At 34.6% G+C, this 17,534-nt stretch overlaps 1 protein-coding gene and 1 non-coding gene across 3 annotated transcripts; one reads left to right on the forward strand and one right to left on the reverse strand.

The window, feature by feature from the left end:
- The first annotated feature begins 320 nt into the window (after positions 1 to 320).
- On the forward strand, positions 321 to 392 carry TRNAT-UGU (transfer RNA threonine (anticodon UGU)). Its single transcript has one exon. It is a non-coding gene; the product is annotated as a tRNA-Thr (tRNA).
- Positions 393 to 544: 152 nt separating this feature from the next.
- On the reverse strand, positions 545 to 4,720 carry LOC131651957 (uncharacterized). 2 transcript variants are annotated; one of them, XM_058921704.1, is made up of 6 exons: positions 4,429 to 4,720; positions 3,727 to 3,919; positions 3,512 to 3,588; positions 1,800 to 3,377; positions 1,539 to 1,707; positions 545 to 1,441 (listed from the first exon to the last, which is right to left on the reverse strand). In XM_058921704.1, the coding sequence occupies exons 2-6, from the start codon at positions 3,806 to 3,808 to the stop codon at positions 807 to 809; spliced, it is 2,541 nt and encodes an 846-aa protein (XP_058777687.1). In that variant the 5' UTR covers positions 3,809 to 3,919; positions 4,429 to 4,720; the 3' UTR covers positions 545 to 806. The 2 variants fall into 2 exon arrangements, with proteins under 2 accessions (XP_058777687.1, XP_058777688.1); XM_058921705.1 differs by having other exon boundaries at positions 4,372 to 4,720.
- Positions 4,721 to 17,534: the final 12,814 nt, after the last annotated feature.

Raw genomic sequence — 17,534 nt, forward strand, 5'->3', positions numbered from 1 at the left:
TACGTTAAAACCTTAAATTAGAATATACTCTTGTGTAAATATTTCATATATAAGACTTAACCAATGAGATTTATATGTCAAGAATATTAATTTTATAATAAAAGTAATTTCTATTAAACTGTTTATCGAACATAATTTTGACAATTTCTGTTAAAATCACAATACATTAAAAGAATTCATTCTATCAACTAATTTTCCTCATTGGCAGAGAAAACGATTGTTTATTTTAAAGATAATTAAGCAAAGAATAGCATGTAGAAATTTATGAATATATGATAAAATAATTTTAAATAATAAAAAGACATAAAATTAACAAATCAGCCCTTATAGCTCAGTGGTAGAGCGCCAGTCTTGTAAACTGGAGGTCCGCAGTTCGATCCTGCGTGAGGGCAATTTCGTTTGCTTCATATATTTTTCTCACACACAATAAATAGTTATCTGTTTTTTTCACTATTTTTTTCTTCAGTTTTTGTTCTTATAAATTATGCATGTTTTGATCAGCTAGTTAAACACATTTACATAAGTTAGAGAAAAAAAAAAAAACTCAACAACAATAAGCATCAATAAATTAGCTGTTTTGAAAAAATAATCTACTTATTCACTTCACTCATGTACACTAAGAATTATCACTCAAAATGTCCCCTACATCACAAAAACTCACAACACTTTATATACACACATATCAATATCCATCAGCAAAACTATATCAATTAGGCTTCTTCTATCTTCCACTTTGTGTAACAATCATGTATAATATAACCCTTACTACAATCTGTGGAACTCTTTATTATGTGAAACTTTACTTCTCAAATCAAATCCTTTGTGAGTTCTTCAACAAGATCATTAGTTATAAGACATTCTACCTCTCTTCCTAATATATTTATCTCATCATTGATTATTCCAGACCAAGGAATTGAACTCAAGTGTTGAGCAACCAAAGTATCAACTGAATAATGAGATATATCAGATGAAGGATATAACAAAACGCGGATATTTTCCCATACTAACTTCAATAGTTCCTTTCCTTGAGGCGGCGGCAACATGGAAGACTTGCATAATTTCTTTCTGAATCTAGACAATGTGGAAGGCGGTCCAAGAACAACGGAAAGTGCCTCGTTTAACAAATCGAGCAAAATCTTGTGGCTATTCTCGCTTTGATCCTTTGTAAAATTTGCATCATTCTCATTGATTAAGTTCTTATGAGATTCTTCAACTTCTTCAAAAACGGAATTTCCAATAGGCTTTGCATATGTGTCCCCTCTTAACAAAGATTTGTCCCAAGAACCGAAGTATAGACCAGATGCTAGAAGTAAATCTCTTATGTAAGATTCTGCTGGATCGTTTAATTGCATCAACTCAGTCTCAGTAGGTTTATGTTTCATAGAGAAATCCTCAACATCAACATCATCAGAATCAAGTTGATTGAGTTGTCTTCTTAACTCTATCATAATCAACAAGCAAAGAAATCTATCAGAAAGAGTTTGAAAATATATTCACACTGCATTGCTCAATACTTGAAACATAGAGTTGTATCATACCATTTAAACCTGAGCTGATATCTCTGAAAACTTGAGGCATAACAGTATCATCTCTTGATGACACATCAGGAGTTGATATTGGACTTAAATATTCGGTTCGCCTCCAAAAGTCTTCATGAACACTACTGCATACAGATGCAGGACTAGGAGGTACCTCAGTGTAGTTCTCCTAGAAAACATATACAGAAAATCAAATGATTTATTTAAACAACTATGTATGAAATATAAAAGAGTTAAAAAATAAATATATGGTGAACTTACATGTCTTTCGCTTCCACAGTTCATAAGCACTGTTGGGCCACTTGTGATATCTCTTGTTGCTGGACGATATTCATTTCTGTGTGATTCGCCCATTGATTGATTCCTCTTGCCGAAAAGCCTCCCTCTTAGTGCAAAACTGTATCTAAAATTGGAGACCCTTTCTTTAATATGATTAAACCTCTCTTTTTTCGGTTTTTTAACATCAACAGACATAGTTTCGACAGCTTCAAGCTTTCTGCGAATATGAGCGCCAGTTAAAATGTGTCGGTCCTCTAGAAGAAGCTTTCCAAATGATGTTCCTGATCTTGATACAGGAGCAGACAATGATCTTACAAGGTTCCTTGGAGACAAGAACTCCTTGTGAAGCATAATGTCGCTGTCTTGTTCGTGCCTAAAGGATCCCGTTTGTATTTCCGTTTCCTCTTTCGATATTTCCCATTCATTTGCACAATGCAAAAGACCTTCCGTTTTCTTGAGTCTAACTCTTGGATTGTCAAATGCATGTGATCTTGACTTCACTTCATAAATATCATCATCGCGTCCTTCACTTGTTACCGTGTTTGTTAGCTTCTCTGACAAGTAACTCCTTGTATTACTGATAAATTCCGGATAATTCGGTCTTTTGAACTTCTCTTCACCTTTGTATGATCTTGTTGATTCTGAGCAGCCTGAATTTGAGTCAGAATCTCTATTCACATTTTCTTTTACCTGCTTTACTATTTGACGAGCAATGAGTTTAGGATCGGATGGTTTTTTATTGCGCAGGGCCTCAATTTCACTTCCTCGAACAGCATAACCTTTTGCAACATTTTTTCCTTGGAGTTCGCATTTCAGACGCTCTTTCACCTCCTCAAGAAAATCTTCTATACTATGTCTCCCTGGTAAAGCTCCTGATGCACTGGTCCAATTCTCTTCATGACTGAAGATACTATCAGGACCGGGCTTCAAGATAACTATTCGAGTCGGAGAAGATGCCCCTAATCTGTTATAAGATTTTATCATTAAGGACTCTTCAAAGTCTCTACTTAGAGTTCTGCTATTTGAAGGAAATACTTTCCTTTGCATGTTTGTATTATGTGCAACCTTTTCCTTATTCAGATTCTCTTGAAAAATCAATCGGCTAGAAACACTGCCGATTTCAGCAAACCTCGAACATTCTTGAAACCTTGCTGCTTGATATGCTTCAAACTCTTTCTTGAATTTCTGAAGTTCCTCTTCCTGTGGATGTTCCCGTGGCCTTGGTTCTCCAAAACTCCGGCTCCATCCATCATCATCGTCATCTATGATTTCATAAACCGAATCAAGTTCAATATGGCTAGAAGAATTAAAGTTGGAACCATTCATTCTCTTGTTCGAATACTTCTTCGCTGTATTTTCACTTATTCTTTTATCCGATGGAACAGCAGATTTAGTCTCTACCGGCATCATGTCTAACCCCATCAACCTTGCCACAATGCTTGGTGCATTTTGCCTTGTGCTTGATCGCACCGATAGCTCTTCATTGATCAGCTTTTTCATCGAACCCGTGTTTGAGTAACCATTATTTTCAGGCCAATCTTCTTCTACTTGATAATAGTGCTGAAAATTCACATCACAGTACAATTCAATTCAAGAATGAGAGTAGAAAAACATAATACCTTCACTAAACTTTCTATTTTGCAATCATTATGGTGTTTTCAAACACTTAACAAGACACATGAAGCTAAACTTACCGGTAATTCTCCTCGTGGACCGTATTTCCGAGATGTTTCTTCTTGCAGATCTAAACTATTTCGAGGAGTTTCGAAGTCTGCGCGGAGCACAACGTAATTACGAAATCAGCAACATGTACTCATAAAAAGTTGTAACAGACTAATCACTTTTTTTCCAATCTTAGCAAGAGTGAAGATTTTATTTTTCATCTTAAACATATAAAAACAAGACTTACCAACATGATGTCTCTTGTGAGCATGAACTTTCTTGGCCATCCTCCCTTGACTGAATTCAAAAAAAGGCAATAAGCCTCCCATACAGTCTACCAAAAGACTCTCATGCCCTCAATTTCACCTTCCAAGTATCACTCCATTAGAATTTCGCCGGTTCCGACTTTTGTAAAACAATATCCCTTTGTAGTTTGCACTCTACAATGCCACAAGTTATTCAGTACTTGAATAGTCTAAAACAAAAATTCAAAACCAACACAATTTTCTTGAAGTTTGATAAAAATTCTGAATTGAGAATTTTAATCAATAAATTACAAGATTCCTTTATAGATGCATACCAATTTTATCTATATATAGCAAAATTAGCAGAAAAACAACTCAATAGAAACAATAAAGTATTCATGCAAACCAATCTTTGAAGATTCATGGCAACAGAAGAAGAAAAAGACTTTGTTTTCATCCTCAAAATTCACCCATTAAAAGCCAAATCAGAGAAACCAAAACCAAACCAATCATCAAGTTTCTGAAAAAAGTGCTACAAATAGAACACTGAACCAATTTACAGAATCCAACTATTCAACCTTAACAACAACAATTGGATTACAGTTACAATCACTGCGAGCAAATTCATAGCTTTTTTTGAAGATTACCAAACACAGAATAATTCACTGATTCAAATTTCACATAGAACAAATCAGCATATATACCAATAACTGGTATGAAAACTGAGAATTGTGGAAACTTGAGCTGCAAATCAATGAGGCATTGTGGTAGAGAAAAGAGACATGTGGGTATAGTTGAAAAGTAGCAAAGATTGAAACTTTGGTGAAAAAAAGTAGAAAACAACGAAAGTGCAAGTGTGTGTAATAATGAGAAAGAAAGCCAAAAAAATGAAGACTTTTATGAATAATTATAGTAATAATTAATGAGAATGACAGAGGAAAAGGCTACGAGGTTAGTGTTTGTTTATTCGGTAATGATTCTGTTTGGAAAATGAGTTAATTGTTTTTTTCTTTTTAATTTTTGTGTGATAAATATGAAGCCAGTGGTGTTTATGCTGTTGTTGAAAATCATAGTGCCCACATGACATGCACTACCTTAGCCTTGTAGGCCTGTCTTTTCTTTCTTTCTTGATTAAGATACTAAACTTGTGACTGTCGACTTTCCTTATACTTTGGTTGTTATAGTTTGGTTTTGAAACATGTTATTATTGTCGGAAGATAAAGTTTACTTTACTGCATGCATATTTAAAAGTAGTTCAAATATAAAATTAAGTAATTTTAAAGAAGGGAATGATTAATGAATATGAATATGATGATGTTGTACTTAAATAAACAAAGAGTTTATTTATGTAACTGAGATTGATTATTGGTTTGAATTTGATTAGTTATTATTTATTGCACGCAACTAACAGCTCAGAGTTGGTGGCAATGGATTTATGCACTACATTTGGCGTTACAAAACCTTATCACATTCCCTTTGCTTTTTTCTATTTGTCCTCTTCTCTTCACATTCAAATCATTTAATTAATAGCAGCTGTTTATTTGACTTTACCACCATCTTTACAATTGAGCTCAACTCTAACTGTTGGTCTATTTAATTTTAGAGTAAGAATCTAAAATGAGGATTAGAGTAAACATCAATTTACAATCATGTTTTTGAAGGTCAAGTAGAAATCCACTACTTCAACAAGAGAATTTTTATAATTTCATTATAACTAGTACATAGTTGTGACTTTAAGGAGAGATACTAGACTAATTTTGTTATTTAATCTAATTTTATACATAGATATATTGCAGGTAGCTTTGGAGTCATAAACTAGTATTTGAATCGAACACAAAACTTGATAAGGGTGGCTTCAGAATTCGACAGGGTCGAATTAACATGTAGGTGAAGTATGTTCGTGCAGTACGCAACATTGATGATGTTGTAGATATGCAAGTTATGTATTCGTGTTATCATCATACATTAGATATATATGTTAGTAGTCTATAAATAGGTTGTTCTCTCACTTGTTAGAAAAGGGGTTGGTTGTTATTTTTCACTTGTAATTATTTAACACTCATTGAAAAAGTGAATTAAATAACTGTTTTAACCAACCTTGTTTCTCTCCCTTCTTCCTCACTCTTCTTTGTCTCCTTGAACTGAAAGTGAATTGAATAACCGTTTTAACCAATCATTTAACCATTTTTTGGTGAAGGATTGTCCATAAAAGGAAAATTCTCGAAGTATGGTAAGTTTGAGAAGAAAAAGGGTAAAGTTATACAAAATTCTTATGGTGGTAATTGCTCATGCTATTAGGAGTTACCACTCTACGAAGGAAGGTCGTATTAGAAAAGTGTGCCATGATAGGCTGAAAAGTTATTGCGATAGCATGGACAATGGCAATTTGTCATTGTTTAAGATGATTACGAATCATCTGATGTCCTGGTTGTTTCGAGCAGAAATTCTAGCAAGGAATGTATTATAAATTCAGGTTGCACTTGGCACATGACTCTAAACAAAGATGTATTTGAGGAATTATGTGACCAAGATGGTGGATCAGTGCGGCAGGGAAACAACGAAGCCTACAAAACTGTAGGAATTGGATCTGTGAGATTAAAGCTCCACGACGAGTCAATAAATTTGTTGACTGGCATCAGGTATGTACCTGGTCTTAAGAGAAATTTGATTTCTCTTGGTCAATTCAACAAGAAAGGATATGTTTTCAAAGGAGAGCAAGGTATCCTGAGAGTCATAAAGGGGTCGAAGGAAGTCTTGAAAGGCATCAAGAGGCAAGGCTTGTATATCATTGTGGTTGAGGTTGTAAGTGGTTCAACAGATTTTGCATCTACAAAGCTTGTGACGAAGACCGAATTATGACACATGAGTCTTGGCCATGTCAGTGAAATGGTTCTGGTCGAATTAGGGAAAAAAACTCTACTAGGTGGTGATAAAGTCGAAAAGCTGGAGTTCTTTGAACCCTGTATATTCAGTAAAACTTGCAAAGTAAAGTTTAATAAAGGAAAACAAAGAACACATGGATCCCCTGATTACATTCATGGTGATCTTTGGGGGCCTGCAAGAAGTCCATCACACTCAGGTGTAAGATATTTTCTATCTATAGGTGTCCCTCGGCTGCCTTGAGAATGAAGACACCTGAAGAAGTATAGTCAGAAAATCCACCAAATCTCGACAGAATTAAAGTATTTGGTTGTGTATCCTATGCTCATATTAGGTAAGAAAAAGTCGAACATATAGCTCTGAGATGCATGTTCCTTGAGTATCCCGAGGGAGTCAAAGCTTATAGGCCATGGTGCCTAGAATTAGGCCACATGAGGTGTATCACAAGTCATGATGTAGTTTTCAATGAAGCTAAGACGAATTTCAAGAAAACTGATGACGTTGGTCAAAATGCAAAGATTTCAGAAGAGGAGCAAGAACATGAAGATTTTCCTGTTGAGGTGGAACATAGAGATGTTAAAGTTCAAGACCAAGATGAAGTTGTAGAAGAATCACAGGATGCTGAAGCAAATGAGAAAACTAATAATGACTACCTGGTAGCAAGAGATAGGTTAAGAAGAGTCATCAAGCCACCTCCAAGACATGGTTATGTAGATCTCATTAATCTCTTCTACTGAGGAGCTTGATGAAGAACATCTAGATTATAAGGAAGCTATGAGGAGTTGAAATAAGATTGAGTGGCTGAGAGCTATGAATGATGAGATAAAATTTCTTCATGATAACAACACTTGGAAGATGATCAAGAGACCCGCATGGGCCATATTAGCCAGCTATAAATGGATTTTCAAAGTAAAGGAAGGAGTCCAAGGCGTTATGTCGAAGAGATTCAAGGAAAGATTAGTTGTAAGGGGCTTCACTCAGAGAAAAGGGGTGGATTTCAATGATGTATTCTATAATGTTGTGAAACATAGACCCATTAGAATGCTCCTTACTATGGTGGCTAGGTTCGACCTAGAACTGGAGCAGATGGATGTTAAGACTGCCTTTCTATATGGTGATCTGGACGAAACAATTCTGATAAAGCAACTTGAAGGGTATGAATAAAAAGGTAAGGAGGATTATGTGTGTAAGTTGAATAGGTCACCATATGGCCTGAAACTATGGGTGTTAAAATGGCGGGTTTGGATTTTGCGTCCACTTATCTGCCCCGCCAAAACAAAAAACCCCGCGAGCTAAAGATGTAAAGGGGAGGGTTGGCCCGCTAAGCCCGCTTAATTTTTTTAAACTATAACACGCTTTTGAAACTATAACACATGAAATCCTTAATTTTCCATGATTTGTTGGATATGGTATCACTAATCTACTAAAAAATACATAACAAACAATGTTTATATTTGAAAATGAAAACTGAAAAAAATTAAATTAATCTGTGTTTCCTAATTACACACTGGAAGATACAAACACATATAATATATACAAACACACAATATATAATTGTATATTGAGAAAGTGAATTTGAAAGAACCAGTTATAACACCAACAACTGAACAATTCAAGTTGGGTATAGCTTAAAGTCCTAGTACTGAATTCAAAAGAACATAAATGAATGGCATACCATATGCTAACATAGTAGGTTCTTTGATGTGTGCTATGGTCTGTACTAGGCCAAACGTAGCATATACAGTAAGCCTTGTAAGCAGGTACATGGCCAAACTTGGAAAGGTGCATTGACAAGCTTTGAAATGGATCTCTGAGTAGAGTTCTGATGTATGGTGGAGCTAGAGGTGATGATGCCAAAGTCGAAACTAAAGGATTTGTTGACTCTGTCTATGCAGGATGTATGGATACAAGGAAATCTCTTTCTGGATATGTGTCCATTATGTTTGGTACATCAACCAGTTGGAAAGCGAGACTTCAAAAGGTTGTAGCCCTATCAACCACTGAAGCCAAATATATTGCCCTCACTGAAGTTGTAAAAGAAGCATTGTGGCTTGAAGGGTTTGCTAAGGAACTGAAACTTCAAGGTCAAGTAATCACTGTTAAATGTGATAGTCAAAGTGCCATACATTTGTCCAAGAACTCAACTTATCATGAAAGGACAAAGCACATTGATGTGCAAATACATTTCGTCAGAGAAATAATCGAGATATGAGAAGTAAAAGTGTTGAAGGTTTTGACTGATGACAATGCTATGATATGATCACCAAGACATTACTAAGTTGAAAGTTGTTCCATTGTATGCAGTTGATAAAACTGCATGATAATATGTAGTTTGTTCCCTTGGTGTTTTGAAGTTTATTCCAAGATGGAGATTTGTAGCTTTGGACTCAAAACTCGACAGAGGTAGCTTCAAAATTTGACAGAGTCAAATTAACATGTAGTCGAAGTATGTCATGTATTCATGTTATCATCATACATTAGATCCATATGTTAGTAGTCTATAAATAGGTTGCTCTCTCACTTGTTAGGTGAGAGGTGGTTGTTATTTTTCACTTGTAATCTTTTAATGCTAATTGAATATTTGTGAGATATTGGATCGAACTTTAGTATGATCGAAGGGTAGCTTCTTGGTTTGACAGGATTAAGCATGAAGTCGAAGGTTACTCACATGCTTGTGTCGAAGATGCTAGGGTTGTTAGCATGTTAAATTAGGTTTTAGTGTTTAAATCCTAATTTGTTAAGTTAGCTTATTTATTAAGTTGACTTGTGTAATGGGCCTTGTGGAAAAATCCCATTAGTTAGTATGTTAGGTTTTATTATAAATAGCATACTAGTCTCTCATCACTGCTAAGCTGCAAATCCTAATTTAGGGTGAGAGAGGTTATTTGTTATTCTTGTAAACTTGTAATCTTTTTTAAGAGAAAGTAAAAGAATAGCAGTTATAACCAATTCCTTGTGTTCTTCTTATCTTCCCTAATTCCCTATTATATTTTGTTCTTGACATTGTTTTTCACAACAAATTGGTGCGGTGAGCGTGGAGAAGATGCCTTCAACAAAGTATGAGATTGAAAAGTTCACCAGAGTGAATGATTTCGGTCTGTGGCGCTTGAAGATGAAAGCCCTACTGGTTCAGCAGGGTTGCTTGGAAGCGTTGAAGGGAGAGGCAGCCATGAATGCAGAATTGACGCCAGCGGAGAAGACGAATATGATCGAGAAAGCACACAGCGCAATTTTGTTGAGCCTTGGTGATAAGGTTCTCTGGAAGGTATCAAAGGAGACGACGGCATCAGGGTTATGGGTGAAACTTGAAAGTTTGTATATGACTAAATCGCTGGTAAATCGACTCTACCTAAAGCAAGCTTTGTATTCATTCAAGATGATTGAAGACAAAGTGTTGGCTGAGCAGTTGGATTTGTTCAACAAGCTGATTCTTGATCTTGAAAATATTGATGTGAAGATCGATGATGAAGATCAAGCGCTGTTACTATTGTGTTCTTTGCCTCGATCACATGCTCACTTCAAAGAAACTCTCTTGTATGGAAGGGAGTCCCTGATGTTTGAAGAAGTTCAATCAGCCTTATATTCTAAGGACTTGAATGAACGAAAGGAGTATAAACCTTCGACTGTTGGCGAAGGTTTGGCCGTTAAAGGAAAACTCTTACGAAAGGATGGTAAGTTTGACAAGAAGAAGGGCAAAATCTAGTCGAAGTCTTACAGTGGCGAAGCATCTGGCATTCGATGCTATCATTGTAAGAAGGGGGTTCACACAAGAAAGGTGTGCCCTAAACGCTTGAAAGATCGTGGAGGTAAGGATAATGGCAATGCAGCCATTGTTCAAGATGATTTCGAATCATCTGATGTTCTTGTGGTTTCAAGCAGTGACTCGAGAAGAGAGTGCATTATGGATTCAGGTTGCACTTGACACATGACTTAAAACAAAGACTTGTTCGAGGAATTATGTGATCAAGATGGTGGATCAGTATTGCTGTGAAACAATATATCTGATAAACAGATGTCCTTCGACAGTGCTAGATATGAAGACACCTGAAGAAGTTTGGTCGGGACATCCACCAGATCTCGACAAATTGAGAGTATTTGGCTGCGTAGCCTATGCTCACATTAGGCAAGACAAGGTCAAACCTAGAGCTCTTAAATGCATGTTCATGGGATACCCTGAAGGAGTCAAAGCTTATAGGCTATGGTGCCTAGAGCCAGGTCACAGGAGGTGTATCACTAGTCGAGATGTAGTTTTCAATGAAGCTGAAATGGCTTTCAAGAAAACTGATGATGATGATGATGATGGTCGAAGTGCAGAAGAGATGGAACAGGTAGAGATTCCTGTTGAGGTGAAGCATGTTGATGTTGAATTGTATATCCCTGATGAAGTCGAAGAAGAAGCAGAAGATGTTGAGGATGAGGAAACTGTCGATGACTACCTATTGTCAAGAGATAGGTCGAGAAGAGTCATAAAAGCACCTCAGAGACTTGGGTATGCAGATCTTATAGCTTATATCTTAATCTCTGCAAGTGAGGTTCTAGACGAAGAACCTAGAGACTACAAGGAAGTTATGAGGAGTCGAAATAAGACTGAATGGCTGAAGGCCATGGATGATGAGATGAAATCTCTTCATGATAATCACACTTGGTAATTGATCAAGAAACCTGCTGGGGCAAGGTTAGTCAGCTGTAAATGGATTTTCAAAGTTAAGGAAGGAATCGAAGAAGTGACGTCGAAAAGATACAAGGCAAGGTTAGTTGCTAGGGGTTTCATTCAGAAAGAAGGTGTCGACTTCAATTATGTGTTTTCTCCTGTTGTGAAGCATAGGTCCATTCGAATGTTGCTTGCCATGGTGGCAGAGTTCGACCTTGAACTGGAACAGATGGATGTGAAGACTGCGTTCTTGTATGGTGATCTAGATGAAACAATCCTGATGAGGCAACTTGAAGGGTATGTCGAAAAGGGGAAGGAAGAATATGTGTCCAAGCTGAAGAGATCTTTATATGGGCTGAAATAATCTCCTCGAAAGTGGAATAAGAGATTCGAAAAGTTCATGGCACGCATAAGTTTCATTCGAAGTCAGTTCGACCACTGCGTTTACTTCAAATTTCGACCTGGTAATTCATTTGTTATTTTGTTGCTTTATGTGGATGATATTCTTATAGCAAGCAACAATGTTGAAGATGTGACGAGGGTGAAGGCTGAACTCAATAAGGAGTTCGATATGAAGGATCTGGGAGCTGCTTCTAGGATTCTTGGAATTGACATCCGAAGAGATAGAAAAAATCGAAGTTATGCTTATCTCAAGAGGCATATCTACGAAAGATTCTCGAAAAGTTTGGTATGTCGAATTCGAAGCTAGTTGTGACTCCAACAAACCCTCAATTCAAGCTGAGTATTGATCAGTGTCCCAGTACTGATGTCGAAAGAGCCTATATGAATATCATCCCATATGCTAATATAGTTGGTTCTTTGATGTATGCTATGGTCTGTACTAGACCTGACATAGCATATGCAGTAAGTCTTGTAAGCAGGTACATGGAGAATCTTGGAAAGGCTCACTGGCAAGCATTGGAGTGGATTTTAAGGTACATAAATGGGTCCTGAACAGGGTCCTAATTTATGGCGGAGCCTTGGGTGAAGATAGTAAAGCAGCAATCGAAGGATATGTCGACTCTGATTATGCAGGTTGTCTGGATTCTAGAAAGTCTATTTATGGATATGTTTTCACCATGTTTGGCACATAAATTAGTTGGAAATCAACACTTCAGAAGGTTGTTGCTATATCAACCACTAAAGCGGAGTATATTGCTCTAACTGAAGCTGTGAAAGAAGCATTGTGGCTTGAAGGTTTTGCAAAGGAGCTGAAACTTCAAGGTAAAGGTATCACTGTTAAATATGATAGTCAAAGGGCAATACACCTGTCGAAGAACTCAGCATATCATGAGGGAACTAAGCACATCGATGTGAGATTGCATTTCTTCAGAGGAGTAATCGAGCGTGGAGAAGTCCAAGTGCTGAAGGTTTCGACTGAAGACAATGCTGCTGATATGATCACCAAATCATTGCCGAGTTGCAAGTTTTTCCACTGTATGCAGTTGATAAAGCTGCATGAAGAAAGCTAGTTTGTTCCCTTGACGTTGTAAAGTTAGGTCCAAGGTGGATATTTGTGAGATATTGGATCGAACTTTAGTATGATCGAAGGGTAGCTTCTTGGTTTGACAGGATTAAGCATGAAGTCGAAGGTTGCTCACATGCTTGTGTCGAAGATGCTAGGGTTGTTAGCATGTTAAATTAGGTTTTAGTGTTTAAATCCTAATTTGTTAAGTTAGCTTATTTATTAAGTTGACTTGTATAATGGGCCTTGTGGAAAAAGCCCATTAGTTACTATGTTAGGTTTTATTATAAATAGCATACTAGTCTCTCATCATTGCTAAGCTGCAAATCCTAATTTAGGGTGAGAGAGGTTATTTGTTATTCTTGTAAACTTGTAATCTTTTTTAAGAGTAAGTAAAAGAATAACAGTTATAATCAATTCCTTGTGTTCTTCTTATCTTCCCTAATTCCCTATTATATTTTGTTCTTGACATCGTTTTTCACAACAATAATCGTTTTAACCAACCCTGTTTCCCTTTCTTCATCCTCCCTCTCCTCTCTCTTCTTGAACTTAAAGGTTTGTTGGTTGATCAAGAAACTCTCTCTTTTTCACATATTCATTTTGATCTTGACATTAATTATTCACAATAATGCATGATTTAATTTCATCGAAACAACTATATAGTGTAAGACCGCCTCCAATTTGGTCATGTATTTCCATAAAATCACAAAAAAATATATAACTTTTTCACTCATTCAAAGTTTGTATTCACCGGTTGACATAATCACATACATTTTTATTTAGGCCTTTAAGATATGTTTAGCCTTAATAAATTAATGTATTAATTGAGATTATAAGAATGATTCTCTCCGTCTTGGACTCGAGTCACAACCATCTATTTTAATTTAGTATAATTAACTTAGAAATATGTTTTTCTTTTTTGTTAGTGTTATTTAGCTTCTTCATTTTTCGATGCATTGTGGTTTTAGTGTTTTTATGAAATTGTTGTGGATCATTCTATTCATTTCATTACTCATAATGGAGCCAATAGAAGTAAATTCAAGCTTGATAAGAAGGACAATAAGAAGGGAAAAGCTCTACTAAAGGTTAATGAGGGTGGAGCCCGAAAAGAATGACATATATTATTTCTACAAGGAGAACAAACACTTCAAAAAGGATTGTCCTAAAAGTAAGACATGGTTCAAAAAGAGAGGTAACTACTATATTTTATAAATTTCAAATGAAATCTTATTGAAGTAACAAATAATACTCATTGGCTTGATTATAGTACAACTACTCATGTGTCACATATTATGCAGAGATTCTTTTCGATCCAAACCACAAAAGGAAGTGAAATGATTATTTATATGTGAAACAAAATGAAGACACAAATAAAGGAATTGAGAAGTATAAATTGATCTTGGATATTGGATGTCATAAAGATTTGAAAGTTGCCTTTATGTACTTGGATGTATTAAAAATTTAGTTTATATTGCAGTTAGGTGAATTGAATTTTAATTTTATGATTAGAAACAATCTAATTTTTTATTTAAATATCCGTACTAGTATGGTTCATACACTTTAGTTGATGGTTTATATCGTTTTAATATTGATATTAATTTTAAAGAATATTTGTTTAATATTGAACATGTTGTTGGTAGTAATGGAAGTACATATGATGAAAGTTTTTCTTATTTGTGGCATCAAAGGTTATGTCACATATCCAAAGAAAGAGTAGTCTTGATGTTAATTTTAAATAATCTTTCTTTAATATTGAACATGTTGTTAGTAGTAAAGGAAGTACATATAATGAGAGTTCAACTTATTTGTAGCACCAAAGATTATTTCACATATCAAAAGAAATAGTAGTGAAGTTAGTAAAAGGTTAAAGATTAATTCAACTAGATTTTGGTGAATGAAATATATGTTTTGATTGCATTAAAGGAAAACACACCAAATAAATATCAAAGAAATAATCCACAAGAATTGTTACTTGTATGAAAAAGCTCAATCAGTAAACACTCTAAAGATATTCATTGATGAGATAGAAAGGTAGGTGGATATAAAATTAAAGATAGTAAGGTCTAATATAGGTAACAAATATTCAATACTACAAATAATACATTTTAGGGTTAATACCACTTTACCCCCTGCAATATATATTTTTTCCGATTTACCCCCTGTAATATTTTTTTTGGATTCCCCCTAAGCGTACAAATTAAACACTGAATTTGGGGGGTGTGTTTTATATATATATATATATATATATATATATATATATATATATATATATATATATATATATATATTACAGGGGGTAACTTGTGCACTAATTAGGGGGCAAAAGACATAGAATTTTAACATTACAAAGGGGTGATCCAATTTTTTTTACAAAGGGTAAAGCAAATTTCGTCGATATTACAGGGGGATATTGTATATTTAACCCTACATTTTATGGCAATGATTTCACCCCACCTAACAAAAAAATGAGATATAACTCCTAGACGGGCCATTTTTTCTTTCTAAAAATGACAATCTTTTTCGTCGATTGTCGTAGATAATTAAGGGGTAAACTAATTCAAGATACATGTTTCAAATCCAATAGCCGCAGTTTATGTTTTTATTTAGTTAAAAGTGACGTCTTCCTTCATATTTTATTTTTAATCCAAAAATAAGTCAATTTTCACCTCGGTTATGTTTTCCAACTGATGTGAAATAGTTTACTCTTATTATATATAACTTAGCTTGTAGTTATCGGTTTCATTCGCCTAAAATAATACACTAAGACAATACACACATAACCCTAATGAAGAGACCTAAACAACGATAGCCCTAAACACATATCATCCTCTGTAATAATGAGATGTGTTTAGAGCTTTCTTTTGATACTTTCCAGAATGAAAGACCAAAATTATTTCTTTCACTTATTCTTGACATATCTGGTACGTCAAACATCTCTACTCATATTACATTGTTGTTGTTGTTGTTGAGACCCTATATCCTAAAGGTTGAACCTTTTTTTGTTGTTTGAACTGAGAATGAATGTTATATGTTATTTTTGTTGAGATAAGTGCATTATATGTTTATTGTTGATGTTGATGTAGTTTTGTTGAGAGATTGTTTTTTTTTTTTTGTTATTGTTTAATGTTGTTGTTTAGATCGAGATTGAATGTTAAATTATTGTTGTTGTTTAGATTAAGATTCAATGTTAATATTGTTGTTATTTATTGTTGTTTTTGAGTTGTTGATGTTGTTATTGTTGTTGTTATTTAGTTGTTCTACTTAGCAATGTTTTGAAAACTATATGTTGTTTTTTAATTGTTGTTATTGAGTTTGAGTTTGAGATTGAGATTGAGATTATGTTTATGTGATTCTTTGTGTAGCTCTCATCTTGCTCCGTCGAACATGTCAAAAGGACATTAGAGTGACTGAAAATACAATTGAGTTTATTATATTTAATGTCGAATGTCTGTTTCACTAAACTCTCTTGGAACATATAACCTATTAAATTGATTTTGAAAATAATAATATGAAAAATTATGTTGTATTTGAAAGATATCTTACATTGATTAATGATTTTTTGAGCATTTTGTAACTCATCATTTATCTCATATTCTTTGATGATAAAAATCTCTTTGAATGCATTGAAGAATATTCTAGTTTTGTTCAACTTTCTTCTATACTTGTTCATTTCGCAAAGCATCAAATTTTATGCATTGAAGAATGAATTAGTAGAGAAGAAAGTGTTCAAATGAAGAACTTGAAACACTGGACGAGATTTGAACCATTAAACAATGTGAGATGAATAACAAGTTACAAAATGCTCGAAAATCATTGGTTAGTGTAAGTTATATGTTTAGTTAGGGTTTGGTGAAACAAGAAATCCACATTAGATATAATAAACTCAATTGCGTTTTAGTCGTAGATTAAATGAAAAAATAGAAGGGAAAGTGTTTTTCGCCGTTTAAATTTTTTACAAATGTCATCGATCGGGATCGAACCCATGATCATTACACCTTTCTCGTCGGTGGAATTCCAACTGATAGGTAATATGACACACTTTTATGACACCCTTCGTTACCTCACATATGAATCTGAGGTAACACGTCATATATAACTGAGGTTAAATATGTTTTCGATAGTAGTGGTTATGAAAAATATAATGAGAAAGGATAATGTCCAAGTTCATTTGCAAAATTTCTCAAAAATCGTGGCATATGTGCATAATATACTATGCATAACATGCAACACAACAAAAATGGTATGGTTGTGAGGTGAAATTGTACTCTCATAGATATGGTTAAGTCAATGTTAAATTATAACATTTTACCGTTATTATTGTGAACACACTCATTAAGGACTGCTGCATAAACTTAAACTGTTTTCATATGGATTGTTTTAATTTCTACAAGAATAAGGAAATTATACTTATTTTTTAAAAAGTGAACAACATAATGTAAAAAGGGGGATAGGGGGATACGTGTAGCATAATTGTATTGGTTGTGCAAATAATTGTAAATATACATAAAATAAACTAACATGTCAAAAATTCTAAAGAGGGAAACAATTAAGTCCCCCCTTTGAGTCATTTGCCTCACTTTATATGGTAATCCTTCCCTGAACCTGTAATGAATCCTAATATATCAAAACTATGTTAAAAAAGAGACGTGTGCAATTTTTCTTCACATAACTTACTTCGTCGGATTATAATCCTATAATATCTCGGGTGAAGTCGCAATCTATAAAGGTTTGATCAACCATAAAATATCCATGTCACAACTAATTGTACCATATTTTTCATATTATGAAAATCCTGTTGTGAAGCATAGGTCCAT

The sequence above is a fragment of the Vicia villosa genome, linkage group LG2, assembly GCF_029867415.1.
Source record: "Vicia villosa cultivar HV-30 ecotype Madison, WI linkage group LG2, Vvil1.0, whole genome shotgun sequence".
Taxonomy (NCBI): Eukaryota; Viridiplantae; Streptophyta; class Magnoliopsida; order Fabales; family Fabaceae; genus Vicia; species Vicia villosa.

Coding starts and splice junctions, on each gene's coding strand:
- LOC131651957 (XM_058921704.1), bottom strand. CDS start 3,808: ATGGGAGGCTTATTGCCTTTTTTTGAATTCAGTCAAGGGAGGATGGCC. Junction 3,378..3,511: donor GTCCACGAGGAGAATTACCG/GTAAGTTTAGCT, acceptor GTGAATTTTCAG/CACTATTATCAAGTAGAAGA. Junction 1,442..1,538: donor TATCAGCTCAGGTTTAAATG/GTATGATACAAC, acceptor TGATTATGATAG/AGTTAAGAAGACAACTCAAT.